This window comes from Oratosquilla oratoria, chromosome 28 (assembly GCF_046742065.1).
Source record: "Oratosquilla oratoria isolate Oo_2021 chromosome 28, ASM4674206v1, whole genome shotgun sequence".
NCBI lineage: Eukaryota > Metazoa > Arthropoda > Malacostraca > Stomatopoda > Squillidae > Oratosquilla > Oratosquilla oratoria.
The window spans coordinates 45263416-45282260 of NC_134804.1; the positions used below are offsets into that span (position 1 = coordinate 45263416).

At 47.0% G+C, this 18845-nt stretch overlaps 1 protein-coding gene across 1 annotated transcript in view; it reads right to left on the reverse strand.

Annotated features, from left to right (window-relative positions):
- LOC143040380 (NF-kappa-B inhibitor cactus-like) overlaps positions 1-18845 on the reverse strand; it is a 55845-nt gene that overhangs the window by 29717 nt on the left and 7283 nt on the right. The window contains exon 3 of the mRNA XM_076211379.1: positions 13126-13378. Within this exon, the coding sequence (XP_076067494.1) occupies positions 13126-13378 (253 nt within the window). The remainder of the gene's footprint in view (positions 1-13125; positions 13379-18845) is intronic.

Consider the following 18845-nt stretch of genomic DNA (forward strand, 5'->3'; position numbering starts at 1 on the left):
AGTAGATCAAACCTCATCTATCCATTCTTTGATCTCATCTACCCTTTCTCCGTCTTTGTTCGGATTTTATCTGAATTCTTTCCTTCCGTGTTTTTCAATCAGATTATATACACATGGGCGGCACCTTACCTCTGGTTTTCGTTTTCACTTAAAGCAGTCTTAACTTAAAGGTTTGTAACTTATCATCATGTCAGTCACCCGACAACACGACAGCCATATTATACATCCCGTGTTCATTACGGTTCTTATTAATGTCCTTGAACACTACAATTCTTCTTTGACCTCTCTCGTCTTTTCTATATCCTTTACTTCCAGCAGATCCGTTCTTTTTATTCCCTAAGGATGTCATTTATCCCCTCCTTCTTATTAAGTATTTCATGTACTCCATCCACCGAAATCAAGAATTCCTTCATTTCGGTTCATGCCTCCTTCCACACAAACTTTCGTCAGTTGCGTCTATTTCATCATTCTATGGCATGAACGCACACAAACCACATTCACACATCCTAGGTTCCCATGAGAGAATATGTTGAGACTAAGTCGATTTCCATAAGCAAATTCTTTGCCCAAGAGGTTTATTTGCTGACGCATAAACGTACGATTCCCCTGCCCTTTCACACAGCGTCAACAAACGTTCTCACCAGCAAACGTTCTCGCCGGCAAACGTTCTCGCCGGCAAACGTTCCCGCCGGCAAACGTTCTCGCCAGCAAACGTTTACTTATACATCGAATTGAGCTATGCCATCTCGGTCTCCCCACGCGTGTACACCTCTGCCATATACATACACAAACACACAGGAACCAGGGCGTGCGACTATACCCAGAAGTGTCACACACACACACACACACACACACACACACACACACACACACACACACACACACACACACACAAAATAATAATAATAACAAGTGTTCAACGTTTAAAAGGCCATCTTAGTCAAGATAATACAAAGGGTACATTATATATACAAGCAGAGTTAAAGGAGACAGCATTCTGACAGTTAATAATCAAACCTTATTGTTGATGCATGTTACCAGATCACGACATCTATGAAAAATGACCGACTGTAAAAGACGATCTTACCCCATCAACGGTTAATATTATTTTTCTTTCTCTATTTACTTATGTATTATCTAACGGCTCCTACAAGTACGGCAACTGCTATGGGAAAGTCCTACAGTTTTTGCCTTCCCGGGTTGCGCGTCCCGTCTACTCCGCCTCCTCATCGCCCGGCCAACCTTGATGGCATACTGGTCGTGACCCACGTTCTGGAAGCGAGCCCGCCGACCTTGCGGCCAGCCAACGGCTGCGATGTCAACTGGCAACCTGGACGTTCCTATTGTCCACCCCTTCCCTCCACAATTTCCACTCCCCAAGGGAGCAGTCACGACGACACGGGGAAAAATCGAAAGCAGTGTGTTCTTGTTTTTACGTCTAAGGTAATACTGTGACGTCAGTGTTCGGTTAAGATTTTTTTGTTTCTTTGACGATGTCTTGAAAGATCCGTCCACACTGCTCCTTTGCAAGGTCACCAGGAAACGGAACAGACGGCTGGTCGAGTCTCAAAGGCAGTGGTGTTGTACTCGTTCTACTACATATTACACACACTACCCAAGCTCACATGATGGCGTTACCTTTTCCCACCATTTTGATTAAAGAAACGCATCACATGTTTCATTTCACTTATATACGGGGTTTCGTGTACCTCGCTAAATCTCTAAGTCTTCACCAATTTCTGCGTTTCGGTGTTGGCGTCTGTTCTTTCACTTACAATGGTTTTAGAAATAAAAACGAATAAATAAAGAAACTTAGGCGATACGGAAAGACCAGTTCTTTGGTCATGTCCGACAACTCTTTCGTCATGGCGATCTCCGGCATCTCCGCGGGCCTTTTCCAGCTAACCGCCACTATTTAACTCGATCAGATTTAAACCAGAGACATCCGTTACTAAAGCGAGATAGCCTCCACTTAGAACAAGACCCTTCCTTGTCTAATCCACCCTACACCACTTTTACCCCCACGGTTGAGGCGTTGGTTTCGACTGAAGACATTGTTGCACGAAAAAGATGAAGTCACAAAGATGGTAGAGGAAGAGATAATAAAATTTCAAAATCGACCATCTTCTTTCACTTGGGATTAGTCTCCAGTCTTGAAAGAATACCACGTGACTCTGGTCCGTGTGGGTGCCACTAAAGTCTCTACAATCTCTAAAATATCGACCAAATAAAACAGCAGTCCATAAGACCCTACAATCTTTACAACACCGACTAAATTAAACAGCAGTCCATAAAACCCTACAAGATGCGCCTGACGCAGAGGACAGCCTACTGGAGAGCCAAATTTTGCTACGAGTAGAAATGATATCTAACGCGATGTCTAACATCTAAATGACATCTATCGGCTACCGCAATGTATATAAAACTCATGTCTATCAATCGAGATGCCGTCCTGGCCGCTTGACTGAACAAAGAACTGATTGAACAAAGCTGAACATACTGAACAAAGTGACCTACTGAAAATGTTAAAAGTGTGTTTGCCCCACCGCCAAAAATGAATAAACAAGATGAATAAATACACAAATAAACAAATGAATACAGTTTTCAAACACGATGTTTTTTGCCATTTCACCTTTAACCTTTCGTAATCTGTAATAACAATTAAGAAAAATACGAATACATATATATATATATACATATAATTATATATATACATACTGTACATGTATATATACACACAATACATATATGTGCGGGCGTGTGTATTGCCATTTTTCTTCTACAGACCTCTTGATAATTATATACATATTATATATATATATATATATATATATATATATATATATATATATATATATATATATATATATATATATATGATGTGACGGTGCCCCCCAGGTGTAAAACTGGGGTCGCCCGTCAGGAAATTATGGTCGGGATTCCCTCTCACGGGAGGAGGAGTTGTAATCGACTGTTCATTGTGGCCGCAAGGGAGGGAAATCCACAGGTAAAATTATATAAAAACGAAATAGGAAAAGATCACCAAAAATAAATATATAAAACAATGTAATAGTCTAATAGTAAAATCAGACAGCAATATAACGAATAATACCAATAATGTTATTACTACTATAACAACTACCACTACTAAACAATAACAGTAACGATAATAAAACAAAATAATAATGAACATAATTATAATTACATTGACATTCATACATATAATAACAATAACAACATAAGACGAAGCAGACTATTACGCGACAGAGAACTAAAACCCGACGCTGGAATGCGCGCAAAATTCCCAACCTGGGCGCATGCGCTGCAGTGGTGTTATGTACCAGACCACGTGTACTTGACCGCGTCCTCCCTTCCCTTCCTCCCTCCCTCCCTCCCTCACTCTTCGTTCTCAGTCATCCCATACCTTCCAGAACCCCCGTGCCACCCCGTGCCAGGCCGCCCGTGCCATGGAACGATCAAGGGACGACGAGAAATACGAGAGAAGCTATCCTCCGATCTGGAATGGACAGAAGAGTCTAGATCTTCCGCGGCTGCCATGTCACGGCTCGGCGCCAAGGGCCGGCCAGCGCCGGCCAGCGCTGCGGCGCCGATGTCCCCGTCGCAGGCAGGCACCCCTGTTGGCACGCTGTGACGTCACTATCGATCTGGTTGGCATTCCATTGCAAGCTCGACTCGTGAGAAGGTTCTTTCCAGACAGCGTGGCAGACACTGGTGGCGGCACTAGTCGCTGTGGCAGACAGACAGGCGGTGCCAAGGTTAAGTGTACGTATAGGAATGTAGCCAGGGAATCAGTTCTGCCTTCCGGTACACTGCTGTATACAAAACACACACACGAACAAACCTCCCCCCCAACACCCACACAGACACACCCACAGAACACCTTCCAGAAAGAGCCTAATACTATCTGGATCCAATCCTAAAGGACCACAGCTGTTCCTGGCGTTTTCTACAAAGATGTACCAACGCATGTAGCTCCCTACCTACATCGAACAACATCTACGGTACGAGCAAATGTACGAGGTCGCAATGGACTCGTACTCGTGTCGTTAATGTACGACCTCTGTAGAGCCACACGCTTCCAACACCTGCTTGTAAGACCACAGCACCTGTAACACCTGTGAATGATGGCGATTATCCACGCGTTTCTCCAGGAAAGGTGTTTGCACTACATGAAACTGTCTATCGGTGCCTGATGACGGAACGTGTTGAGCTATAGATTACCTTTTTCATGAACCCCAATGAATAACTATCGTTTATCCTATGAACACTGCTTACAGTTCAGCAAAGGTTTTTTCGCGAGTTAAATCATAAACGAGATGTAACCACTTCGAGACTGCTGGCAAATGGCTAAAGAACGCCAGACGATCGAGGGGGTTAATACGTACACAACGATGGTGTGTCCCGACAGACCAATGGAATCTTCCAACAGACACGTGGGTGAGGTGTGCGGGGAGGGGCGAGTATGTAAACATTACGCTGTGGAGCCGTTACTCACCACATCAACATGTCGAGAACAAGCAATTCGAATCCCACAAGATGGGGAAAATCCAGTCTCAAGGGGGTCCCGACCTATCGATGGCACTTCCAAGCAGTGGTCCGCGCCTTCAGCGTTATCAAACCGCCTGTTCTTGGATGGAGTAACACATGTCCAGGTGCGCTGATGAGCGTCATGTCCTACGCCGTTGCCATGGGAACCAGAGGACGCACACAAGGAAGCAACCAAGACAAAGAACCAAAGGAGTTGACGCCAAAACGCGTATCGCCACCACCTTTGCCCATAATGTAATGGTAGCCAGGACGAATGGCTTTCACCAATAAGACCAAACCCGAGTCCACGTAGCTACAGAAGCGAGTGAGAAACCAATGCGCTACAGTTACGTAAATGTCAAACTCGAGCAGTTGGGTGGACAGGTGTGTGTGTGTGTGTGTGTGTGTGTGTGTGTGTGTGTGTGTGTGTGTGTGTGTGTGTGTGTGTGTGTGTGTGTGTGTGTGCGTGTGCGTGCGTGCGTGTGTGTGCGTGAGACAGACAGACAGACAGACAAACAGACAGAGAGAGAGAGGAGTGACGAGAACAAGACAAGCAAGCAAGATAACAAAAAAAATATTAACAAGGTAAAAACGATGTAACCGAAGTCGGTAGAGATGACTCAGTGAAAATTGGTACAACAAAACCGGAAATGGAAGGGAGAGAGGAAAGAAAGACTGACACGGAAGGTGGGCATATGGAGGGAGTGGAGGTGGGAGGGCAGGGGATGGAGGGAAGGAGGAGGAGGAGGAGGACGAGAAGGAGGAGGAGGAGGAGGAAGGAGGACTGGGCCACAACTTGTGGGGATTTCCACCCGCCTAGCAGAGCCCGTTCCTTGCATTCCACCTCTTGCACTCTAACTAAACTCGCTCCAAGCGCCAAACGTCGCAAAAATGTTTTGTAGCTGATGTAGCGGGAACCTGCGTCCCCTGAGCAAAGGGGGGGACACTCCTAGGTGACTCAAATCGTCTGGTATTAGCTGGAATGATACTGGGAGAGTTCTTCGTCCAAAATAAAATGAAATAAAATAACGAGAACTGTGCAAATGCTAAATCACCACAAGAACTGTCCTTCGATAAAGATAAAGTTAACTCGGAAAAACCAAAGCGGCTTTGCTAACGCACGCGCGCACGCACGCACGCTCGCACGCATATGATTAATATAGTTCAAAGTTAGTGATCCATTTCAGGACCGTTCTATCCCCATGAGGGACGATACAGCCTCTGTACGTCACCACGCCGGGTTGGTTTGGTAAAGTTGTACTGAATAGCTGTGGTTGTGAATGAAGTATTGAATCAATGTCATCGGCTGAGCCATATTGATTATGTGCTAGCATATGATATACGCGACACTGGTCTACCTCACCTCTGATTTGCCCGCCATTACGGAGAGGTGTTAGAAAGCCACGAAATTTATTTTGTTTTACAGGGGTAGACGCGTGTGTACACACTTTGACAATCGAGAGGGAATCTTTCGAACTACTTCTAAGACGAGGATGATCAAATCCGAGACGAAAACTTCACAGTTAGCTGTAAACACACCCGACAGACAGACAGACAGAGGGATAAGTTCAGCTTGTGACAACACAAACCGGAACTTGAAAAAATTAACCTTGGTAATAATTCACTATTCATATATTCTCACAATAGCTCATTACATTTTGTGTGTGTATACGTGTGTGTACATCTACCCCATTCGGGCGTTTGTATATTATCAATGTACTGTGTGTGTGTGTGTGTGTGTGTGTGTGTGTGTGTGTGTGTGTGTGTGTGTGTGTGTGTGTGTGTGTGTGTGTGTGTGTGTGTGTGTGTGTGTGTGTGTGTGTGTGTGTGTGTGTGTACGTCTACATTCGGGCGTTTGTGCATTATCAATGTACGTACAGTATGCGTGTGTGTGCGTGTTGTTCACGCTGGCGTTTCATGGGCTCAAATTATTCACTACCATCCATCCATCACTCTTATTTGCCAAGCTGAACTTGTGAAAAACCCAACTTCTACGCCTCTTCTCGTTCTTCCTCCCGACGATTCCACAGACTTTGTGTATAAAAATGTAGGATTGATACGTTTCTGTACTCAGTAATATATATTTTTCTATCAGTACATGATGATGATGATGATGATGATGATGATGATGATGATGATGATTCGGTTTAACATCGCGAACTCCTCTTATCAGAAGGCTAGGACTGTGCCCCTTACAGAAGACTTTGTATCGTGGAATTTAATGAACCATGACCTTGGTCCAACTCGCTTGCGGCATCTACCTTCACCTCGACCTCCGACGCAAGTGGCGACGCTCTAACCCGCTCGGCCAGCGCGCATCACTAATTACATTCTTTTGTCTACTTCTTTACTACCCTCTCAGCATGTATACATATTTTTTGTACACTGTATGGAGCACTGACTACAATAGGCTTATACTGTCGCTATTTTAGAGATTTAATGACACCCCTTCGGACCAGAGTCACTTAGCGTTCTTTTATGATAGGAGACTCATCTCTCACAAAAAGAAAATAATGATGATAATAATAATAATAATAATAATAATAATAATAATAATAATAAGATAATAAATAAGAAGAGGAAAAAAGAATGATGTTATTTTACTCTCCCTCCGTCCTACTGTCTTCTTTACTTCACTTCTGTACTATGTCTTCAGTATCTCATCGTCCCACCAAAGTCCAGACGTGTACAGTCAACCTCACTTTCGCGGCGTGAAACTCGCGTCCAGACACGCGCAATGAGTCGATCGGCCAACGAAAACGTACACGCGCAAACGGGCCCGTCCACATCTCGTCCCGTGACATTCCCGGCCACGGGACGAGACGGAGGGGCCGGCCACTTGTACGGAAACTTTCCACGCACGACGAAACCCCGGCATCGATCGCACTCTACCTGGAAATGGTCCAGGCTGTCTCTGCCCCCCCCCGTCCCCCTCTCCCGCTTCCAACACACACCACCTCCCTCCCCACCACTGACGTGCGTGTGCATGTTTGACCGTGACTGTACCAAACAAAGGGAACGGAGAGAGAGAGAGAGAGAGAGAGAGAGAGAGAGAGAGAGAGAGAGAGAGAGAGAGAGAGAGAGAGAGAGAGAGAGGGAGTGGGATGAAGAGCAAAAGCTAGAGGGAGTGGGATGAAGAGCAAAAGCTAGAGAGAGAGAAGAGAGAGAGAGAGAGAGAGAGGAAGAGAGAAAGGGAGAGGAAGGGGGAGAGGGAGAGGAAGAGAGAGGGAGGGAGAGGGATAAAGAGGGAGGGAGAGGAAGAGAGACGGGAGAGAGAGAGAGAGAGAGAGAGAGAGAGAGAGAGAGAGAGAGAGAGAGAGAGAGAGAGAGAGAGAGAGAGAGAGAGAGAGAGAGAGATAGGGAGTGGGATTGGGAGAGGGAGGGAGAGAGACAGAAAGAGGAAGACAAAGGGAGAGAGAGGAGGAGAGGTGGAGAGAGTGGAAGAGAGAGTGAGGGAAAGTGAAAGGGAGAGACAGAGGGAGAGAGAGAATAACGTTCGCATCCCGGGTGCACGTAGCGTTGCGATATGACGTCACGGTCACGGGGTGATGGCGAATCATAGGCGGTAAAAGTCCGCTCGGAGTGGAGGAGAAAGAACAAGGAAGAACATGGAGGAGGAGGAGGAGGAGGAGGAGGAGGAGGAGGAGGAGGAGGAGGAGGAGGAGGAGGAGGAGGAGGGAGGAGGAGGTCAAGGGCAAGACAAGAAGGAGAGCACAGGAGTTTCCACATGGGCAGGTTTATCAAGACCCCCTCCCTCCCTCCCCCTCCCCCCACCCCCCGTCCACCCCAATTCACTACTGGTTCCCTTGGGTCCTCTCGAACGACCCAGATCCCGTTGGGTCCGACCTCATGAGATGAATAAAATCACCTGCCGGCATTAGCCAGAGCAAGATCTGGTAAGTGTGTCATCATAGCCCGTGGGTCTTCTACGCCTTATAAGGCACAAACTACCACAAGAAACGTTTGCGAACGCGTTCTTGGCTGGCACAAAGGAGGAGGAGGATGAAGAGGAGGAGGAGAAGCTGCTGCTGCTACTGGTGGAGGTGATGGTGATGGTGGTTGGTGGTGACTGATGATGATGATGATGATGGTAATGATGATGATGATGGAAGAGGAGAGAAGGAGGAGGGGGAGGAGGAGGAGAAGCTGCTGCTGCTACTGGTGGAGGTGATGGTGGTGGTGATGGTGGATGGTGGTGACTGATGATGATGATGATGGAAGAGGAGAGGAGGAGGAGGAGGAGGAAGTAGTGGTGGTGAGGGTAAAGGTGGAGGAGGTGGAGGCGGTGGAGGTGGTTGTGGTTGAGTAAAAGCGGTCCCCACAGACTTTCGGGCCGATCCGAGTTTGGAAAACCCGAGTAGCTGCTCGACGAGGCAGTGACCCCGACTCTTAACAAAGAGAACTACTTGAAATGACGGCGACAGCTTGTTGCAAGATAACCACGAACGACTGCCACGTCTCGCAGACTCTCCCCCGAAGACTGGCAGCTCCTCCTCCTTCTTCGGTAGGTTCTGCTTTTGGGAGATTTCTTCGGGTCTTGTAGACTCTCCCCCGAAGACTGGCAGCTCCTTCTTCTTCTTCGGTAGGTTCTGCTTTTGGGAGATTTCTTCGAGTCTTGCAGACTCTCCCCCGAAGACTGGCAGCTCCTCCTCCTCCTTCGGTAGGTTCTGCTTTTGGGAGATTTCTTCGGGTCTTGTAGACTCTCCCCCGAAGACTGGCAGCTCCTTCTTCTTCGGTAGGTTCTGCTTTAGGGGGATTTCTTCGAGTCTTGTAGACTTTCCCCCGGAGACTGGTAGCTGCTTCATCGGTAGGTTCTGCTTTAGGGGGATTTCTTCGAGTCTTGTAGACTCTCTTCTGAAGACTGGTAGCTCCTCCTCCTTCGGTAGGTTCTGCTTTAGGGGGATTTCTTCGAGTCTTGTAAACTCTCCCTCGAAGACCGGTAGCTGCTTCTTCAGTAGGTTCTGCTTTAGGGGGATTTCCTCGTCTCTGTGTATGTCTTACGTAACAAGCGTTTCCTCTCTTGCATGTACAAACCAAAAACGGTTACTGTTCTCCTTGTGCTGACGTCAGTGACGTTTATCACCGCCGCTCTCCCGAGGACAAACCCAGGGATTGGCGCCAATCCCCAAGGATGGGCGTCAACAACCTCGACTCCTGTCGTCCTTCCGGTTCTTCCAAGACCGAAAGTTGGTCTTCCCAAATCGTCGGGTAGCCCGAATATATGCAGCAGTCATCATAGCCGGGAGCAAAAACATCCGCGTACAGTTTCGTGGGATGCTGTCTTAATAAGTGGAGAGAGGACACGCACACACGCACGCACACACACACACACACACACACACACACATACACACACACACACACACACACACACACACATACACACACACACACACACACACACACATTCATATCATTAATCATAACGGATCGTTAGTAACATGAGGCACTTTCGTGCACATTCCAGGCGACTCCAGCAATCCGCACTTCGCCACAAGTCTGGAGGCTTAACAGATTATTCGTGCATTTTTAACGTGACTGTAACAGTAACTACCCGTGACGGAAGTGACAAGACAAAGCGTTAACTGTCACTCACACATTAACCGTTGCAATGGAGAATACACTGAAGGAAAACAAAAAAACGAACGAATAAACACAGACCCCGATATGCAAACACCTGAAGGAGACGACGACAACATGTGGACGTGATGATGTGTATCGGTCGTACACACTCCAGCACCTGTGCGGTAACCTCTCCCAGCCCCCCTCCCCCTTCCCCCCCCCATCGGCCCCACCTTTGATACACCGTTATCGGCGCCTGGCAGTGCTACTGTGAACGACGCCAGGTGACCAGATGAGTACAGAACGAAGCTCCCAGGGGTCCGACACGACGGGGAGGTCTTACAATCAGTTCATTTCATTCCACCTCTATTCTCAACTCCGCCATTCTATTCTGCTCATCTCTGTGACAATCTACCCCCAACTCCATCCACGCCCACGCCCACGCCCCTTCTGATGCCAGAGGGGCGGGACTATGCCGCAGGGCTACTCAGTTCAAACCCGTGGCTCCTAGTCGTCTCCGGTAGGGACGGGGTCGGTTTAGTCGGGGGAATTATCAGGACATTCTATGACATCATCCATTGGGGAACTTCGCTTATGATGATGATGACGGAATAGGAAAAATGGTAAGGAAAAATAATTCGGTGACTTTTGAGAATTACAAAACAAAAGATTTTTTGCCCAAGATTGAGTGGAAAAGAAAAGAAAGTAAAAAAAAAAATCGTAGTCACCGTCGGATAGCTATAGTCAGACGAACAAATTCGAGACGATTTGAAAACAGGAGCGTCTTGGACCACCAAACTTAGCTTAGTACAAACAACCGAGTGTAATAGACATTTTAGCATGGGGTATATCTTTTCCTTGCAACTGTGGTGAGTGCATGACCACACCTAACTCGCATCTAGCAACAAACAATGTCGTGACGAAAGATCGTAAGACGATCAGATGCAGATACACAAGTGAGCGCTTGGATAAACATACAACACACACACTTCAGCATCTTGGTGTTCTCCTTACACCGAGCAAAATTACAGGAATAAAGTCACTAAAGTATACCAACGTCCCTTCACCAGAAAAAGAAAGGTTTTGTCTTTGGCCAAAAAGAAAATCCTTAAGGAAGATTGCCACGCCGCGGAGGTTAAAAACTTATCACGGTTGCAAAGAGAAGGGAGTGGGGGATCCCCACTTGTCTGCCATGGGATGGTCTGCGCCTGCGCATTTAGGATCAACGGTTACCCGCGCACTAACTACACGACGTCGGGTCGTGCACGCAGGCTGGGAAAGCCCAGCGGCCGTCGTGCAGACGAGACATGCAACAATGTCGCATTATTCTATAAGACATCCTCGCATAAATAAAATTGCCTGTTGTTGGCCTGGATTTGAATAGGAGGGGGGAAAAAAAGTCCTAAAACCAGTGCTTCTATCCGTATAGCGCCTGAGAGCAAGGAGAGATTTGCGGAGGACGCAAAAAAAAAAAAAAAAAAAAAAAAAAAAAAAAAAAAAAAAAAAAAAAAAAAAAAAAAAAAAAAAAAAAAAAAACATCATCGTTCGTCTCTGAATGGAAACGAGTTTCCAAACACGAAGGCACTCGTAGTAGATGTAAATTCTTATCTAAGATGCGTTCAACTTTATTATTGCCAATTCACCCTCGCCCGCCGACAACTGACCCGTTACCAATCCTTGGGTGGGTGGGAGGGAGAGAAGGATAGGTAGGGAGGGAGGATGGGTGGGTGGGTGGGAGTGGGGGGACGGGGTGGGATGACGGGATCTCCGAAATTCTCCCACCGTCCCCACCACCCACCCACCCGTCCTCACCCACGGTGCCATGCCGTACCGAGTTAACTTCAGAATCGATCAGAAACTGTCTCGTCCCGACCCAAACAATCATCTTTTGGGTGACATTTAAAGCCTCACAGCGTGTCAAATGTACTTCTTATAAATCCCAAATAATATCCATAACATACGCCACTGTTAAGGACATTAACCCTTAATGTCTTGAGTACATCAATTCCAACATTCAAATACAACGATCATCTCGAGGTTCCTTAATATCTTTTCTACACATTAAACAACCATATACTGTGAAATGAATATCGCAAGGAAATTATATTTCAAGACACGATTAAATAATTATCTGTGCATGGTACAAAAACGTGTTTACAAGCCTTTTAAATTCAACTGAACATGCGCGCATCTAAATATCAATATACTGGGACGTTGCACCAGTTCTGGTTTAGTCCAGTTTTTGTAACGACTAGTATGCTGTGTGTTCAGAGTAGTACAGTATGTGTATATTTACCATTATTATTATTATTATTATTATTATTATTACTATTATTATATATACACATGTGCACACCTATATACATACACATACATTTTATTTATATACATATATATATATCAATCGATCTTAGTGGAAACCTACGTTCGGGCGGTAATGGATCACAAAGAAGACAGTAAGGATCCTGGTAAGGTGGATAGGGACAAAGAGAGGGCGGTAATGGGTATAGGAATGCGGTAAAAGGTTCCGGCGAGAGGAGAGTCCGACGAGAGGAGAGAGAGATGTACAAGAGGTATCAAGAGTGGGAGGCGGTGTGGAGGTATGTAAACAAAGCGTCAGAAGAAGAAGGCGGTCAGGTATTGGGGTTGCAAGGTGGTACGGGGGGAATCTCTATTAATAATAGGGTTTGAAGAAGGCAGGAAAGGGACACAGGGAGTGGTATACGTGGTTGTGTGGTGGTTGGTAGTGGGCACGGTGGTATGGCATTCAGAGGTAAGGAGGTGGCCATGGCGCAATACGTGGGGTTTTCTTGGGCGGGCGTGACGTTGACCGCTTCAGTTATAACAAGCTGGGGGAAACCTGACGTAGCCCCCAAGGACAGGGTGGTAGGGTAGGGCGTGGGGGTGGGCGTGGGGTGGAACTGAAGGTCAACTAAGAACCCTTACGGGAGATGGGAGTCGGGGAATCTCTCTCCCAGCTCCTTCAGTGCAAAAATCCCGAGTTGCTGTACTCACCTTCGTAGTTGCTGAGGTCGGCTGCCAGGAGACCCGCCGTATGGGCGGGGGCGTAGCGAAGTCTCGCATGCATGACCTCGGCAACGAGGACCGGCTGCGTCAGCTGGTCCACGAGGGAGTCGTCACCGAGGACGCAAGCGGAGTGCAGGGGAGTGTTACCTCGATGGTCCCGCGCCACGGGAGAGGCGCCGCAAACAATCAGGTGGCGAGCCAGACCCACATTCCCCGCGCACACGGCCACATGGAGCGCCGTCTGAAAGCACCAGGAGAAAAAAATAGAAATAAATAACTGGGAAAATAAACGAGTTTCATCTGGGTCAAAGTTCAATGCAGTACTATGCCTCTATTGCAGCATTCTAAGAACGCGTTTCCCGCCTATGACTAACTAACACCATTTCTAGGAGGGCAACGCAAGAGAGGGAAAAATGCGGGCTCTTCCTTTACGTGCTGCTGTTGTGTTCCTGGATATGGTGACGAAGACTGTGAGTGCGAAGGATGAGGTAAGTTTGGTATGATGTGGGTAGGTGTGGAAGTGTGTGTGGAAGTGTGGAGGTGTGGAGGTGTGGAGTTGTGGTGTGATGTCATAGATGCTGTGGGTGAAGATTGGAGGTATTTCATGGAATTTGTTTCCCCCAGAGGTCTGGTCTTTGACGTTTCATATTTCTTCTGTTGGTTTCTTCTGTATTTCCCCCACCTACCTTTACGCCTCTTCCAGCTCACCGACTTCTTCTCCAACCCGTCTCTTACACTATCACACCACCTAGTTCTCGGTCTTCCTATCTATCTCTTACCATCCACCTTTGAATTCTCTATTCCTTCTTTTGCATGCCCACACACTCGGCAAATTCGTGTTCCTTTCTGCCGATTCGTTTACTTACCAACCCTCTTCTGTCCTTCTTTCTTCTCCTTTCCCGTTTCCACTTTTGTTTCACAGAGTCTAAGCATCTAAATTCTTGTCCGCAATACACAGCGTCCAACGCTTACACAGAAACATTGGTTCTATCGCGCTTTCAATCACCCTTACGAGTTTGCCCTAAGTGACGTCACTACACACACACACACACACACACACACACACACACACACACACACACACACACACACACACACACACACACACAGGCGCCAGCAGATTTTTTATTTTCCAGTTTCCTGACCTCGCCAAATTAATGCTCTTCTTTTCATTCCTTTCAAAAGTATGTGTGCGAGTGTGTGTGTGTGTGTGTGTGTGTGTGTGTGTGTGTGTGTGTGTGTGTGTGTGTGTGTGTGTGTGTGTGTGTGTGTGTGTGTATGCGCGCGCGCGCGCGTCTGTGTGTACGTTTGTATGTGTATGTAAGCACGTGTGGCCGTCCTTGTCTCGTAGGGGGGTGGGGGTGGGGGGTGGGGGGAAGGTAGCGCAACGGAGAAATGTCAAGCGGCGAATCTTACTTTCCCTTTTATTATTTAGTTACCGGACAACCAAACCAACCCAGATCTTTTGTCACGTGATCACGTCCTTCCACGTGGCCCCTGCGTCGACGTGCTTGCAGTCCCATCCCTCTCATGAAACTCCAGGACGTGATTCCCACGTCAAGTTGTGTCTATGTGTTGGCAATTCTATTCCCGCCTGAACCTCGCCCACTCCCCGAGTATGTGATGGGTTCGTCCATTCTTGCCGAGTTAACATATTCTCCCCAAAAACCACAGACCTGTAAATATATATATTTTAACTAACACCAGGTGATCTGGTTAAGATGGGGTTTAGCGGGTGGATGTGGGCTGGGGAGGGAGAGTTGTTTTGAAAGGTTAAATCCTATTTGGGATAAACACGTTCGTGTTTCTTGTTGTCGTCGTCGTCGTCTTACGTAATCAACTTCGGTTGACGTCTGGCAAATTTTGTTCCTAATATTCGAGGACCTAAACCATCTCGATTATCCTGTCCGTGAATTCAATCATTTGTTTTTTGTTTTTACAGTTACGACCTCACAGCAATTCGATTCAAACGAGGCAACTAGACTTGCCCTCGGGCGCGTAATCCATGTTTTCATCGTTCTGTATATTATTTACTCTTGATTTGGGCGATTTAATTCAGTTCAAAGGAAAAATTAATCACTCTTTAAAGAGTTCATTAGTTCAAATGTAAAATTACCCAAACGAATATTCATTCCTTTACCTTCCAACAGCCATACACTTCCTACATTTCATTAGGGGAAATTTGACTTCACCCCACTCCCTGTGCTGTACATTTTATTATGGCTAACGTCTGGTAATTCTATTCAGATATGAGGACGTAGAGAAAGGAATCCAGAGTGACTGATACCAATACTATACTATATCATACTTTACTATAATGATTGTTTTACGAGGGCATGGAACTCCCCTAGTGTACGTCTTATGGTCTCTTGCAGTCTCCTTCATTCTTATGTTCTTATACTATACTACACTACACTATACTGCACTATACTACATTATACACACATACACTGCCTTCCGCCACTGTGAGGAAAGACAATGCGATGGCAGGGGGGAGGGGGAGAGGGGGAGAGATGAGAGGGCAGAGGGGGGAGGGGGAGGGGGTTAGCAACATCCGCTACTTCTTTAACAGTGTGCAGATGCAAAACCCATCTGCTCAGAATATTTTTTGAGTAGAAGGACGAGAAAGCGAGTTCAAAATACCCAGTACTCACAAATCCTGGTGTGTGGCCTTGTATTTGGTCGTTTGATGCAAGTATCGTAAGACCTCCACATTCAGAGCATTCGAGAGTAGAAAATAAAATTCAAGTGGAGCTATGAAACTGAGAATGATAATCAAACGACCTTATTCATAGATCAACACACGACATCCTTTTAGACTAGCGTTACTTCAAGATGTTCAAACTTATTCTTTATCGTTTTTTTTTCCTCGAAAATTACTCAGAAATTCTCTTGAATGATTTATCTTTCGCTAATCCAAGGAATTGGGGCCTTAATCGCTACACGCAATTTCCGTCATCACACACATCATCTCCGACATTTAATTGTGGCGGTGGTGGGCAACGACCATAAGAAAACCTGTCGACATGACGTCACGAGTGGAACGGATGTTCAAATGACGTCATCTTTCCCGCCAAGATATATCAAGGAGTGCCACGCAGTTGAATGAAATCATCAAGCGGCGAGTAAAGACAGAGCGCAAGTCCCGTGCGAAATACTAACTCCGTTTATTTCGGTAAACTGTTATCGGTTTGAAAGTAATATTGAACTATCTGTCGATATACCCAAAGCGCGTATATCGTGAATGATTCATAAAGCAGAATGAGGTGGAGGTGGAGGAGGAGGAGGAGGAGGAGGAGGAGGAGGAGGAGGAGGAGGACGGAGACTGAGACGAAGACGACGGCAGCGGCAGAAGGAAGCAGATCAGTCACCAAGCGAGGTGATCCACAGGTCAAAGGTCGCAGACAGATCGGTCGGCGGCGGCGGCGGCGGCGGTGGGTGAAGGAGGAGGGGCGGAGGAGGGGTGGAGGGGATAAGCCACTTCGCTCCCACTCAACCACCTTGCCAACACAGCCCTCCATCGCAAGAAAAAAGTCCTGGCAGAGAAAAGACATCGGATATGCCTCAGACAACACGAAGGATCGTGGACCCGAGGTCGTCTGCCGAGATGTCCAGTCCAGTTCTACGACTGTCTGGCTGTGGAGGTTGGAGGCACGTGTAAACACACGGCTCTACAAAACAGGAGAGGTATGGCGACGTGTCTGCGCTAAAATATTCAACCACTCGGTTACGTAAACACTACGTTCCCGGTTTTGCGAGCAGGATTCTGTGTGCGTGGTTCGTTGACGAAAGAACAACAAGAAGGGATTACCTTGTGATATTTCTGACAAGAGTATGCCCTTATCGAGTTGGTAATGACAGTAATAAAACTCTTCTTACCTGCGTCTTATTACCCAGTTTTTATTTTATGGAATGCCTCATCCTCCAAACAACCCCGTTTCGTGACAGTTCTGGCTACGTCTACTCGGATTTCTTCTTCAATCATTTTCATACTTTTGATACAATCTCCACTAAACCAGTTACAATGTTGTTGCACGCTACCTATTCTAGATGGACCCAAACCCTCAATACCTCTAGACTTTTCGTCACAGAGATATTTATTTATGCAAAATACCCATGAAGTCTGTAGCACCAAGGCGTCAAATATAGTTGAATATCATCAAAAGTTTCAGCGGGCGGGGAAGTCCGTGCCTTGATAGATATGGAGCTGTTGTCCCTTTTCTTTCAAATCAAAATGGTGTTCATTTCTTTTAGACGCAAATTAGAAGTCTGGGGGATACGAGTTCTGGGACTCTATGAAGTGACAAAGGAGCCAGTTTCTGCTGTGAACGTGCGACACACATCCCGCCAGATGATATTGTGTGTGTGTGTGTGTGTGTGTGTGTGTGTGTGTGTGTGTGTGTGTGTGTGTGTGTGTGTGTGTGTGTGTGTGTGTGTGTGTGTGTGTGTGTGTGTGTGTGTGTGTGTGTGTGTGTGTGTGTGTGTGTGTGTGTGTGTGTGTGTGTGTGTGTGTGTGTGTGTGTGTGTGTGTGTGTGTGTGTGTGTGCAAGCTTGAATCAGGTACAAACCAGAACAAACTCGTCACGCTTCGGCTCCCATGCTGGTGCTCAAAGAAGAGAGAGTTTGCAGAGAGAGAGGCTGAGAGAGAGGCTGAGAGAGAGGCTGAGAAAGAGAGAGAGAGAGAGAGAGAGAGAGAGAGAGAGAGAGAGAGAGAGAGAGAGAGAGAGAGAGAGAGAGAGAGAGAGAGAGAGAGAGAGCTGAGAGAGAGAGAGAGAGAGAGAGAGAGAGAGAGAGAGAGAGAGAGAGAGAGAGAGAGAGAGAGAGAGAGAGAGGGGGGGGGAGACACCACGGAGGCGAGGAGGAGGGAGCGGCCCGCGTGAATGAAGAAAAGAATGAATGAATAAACGACCCATGAATGGCAGAAGACAAAGCGGACCACGATGAGGAGATAAGGCAGCTGTAGGCAGTAGTTCCTCATGGGACGGGAACCGACTCCCAGAAAGAGTCTGCGAAGGACAAAGATGGATACACCATATCCCCAACGTCTACCACAGACACGTACATACGTAATACACACCCACACACACACACACACATACACACTCTCGAACCGTTTATGGACATCAAAATCAACGCGATGGTGCGAGGGAGATGGTGGGAGTGGATGTGTAGTCACACCCGTCATTCCGAAGAAGCTCCCAGAACCTCATCCCAAGACATAGATCGGAAGCCTGGAACAGCGCAGCACAGCCAGCAGTCACACGTACATAATGCAACCACAGTCTCTCGTATGTCTGGTATACAGACACAGAAAAACAGACAAACACGGGGAGCCAGACACCTTACCAGACGGGAAGTACGACAAGGGCCATGGCCGGCACCTTCAAATGGATCCTCTAACCCTCCTCCTCTTTCTCCTCCTCCTCTTCTTCCTCCTCCTCCTCCTTCCTCCTCCTCCTCCTCCTCCTCCTCCTGTGTCTTCTCACTTTCATCTCATCAGGTCTCTTCCATGTCCTCATCTTCATCTTTCTATCTCTTCGTCTCTCCTAAAACCAGTTTCTGTAAGTGTAATATGAAGGATTTTTGATAATCCTTGAGAAAAAGGACCCCCAGGTAGGAAAGGGGTTAATCGAGATGAGACGAGTAACGAACTATCCGTCGACCGCCGTGTCCGGAGGCGGACCGCATTTAGATGCGGCGAGAAACCG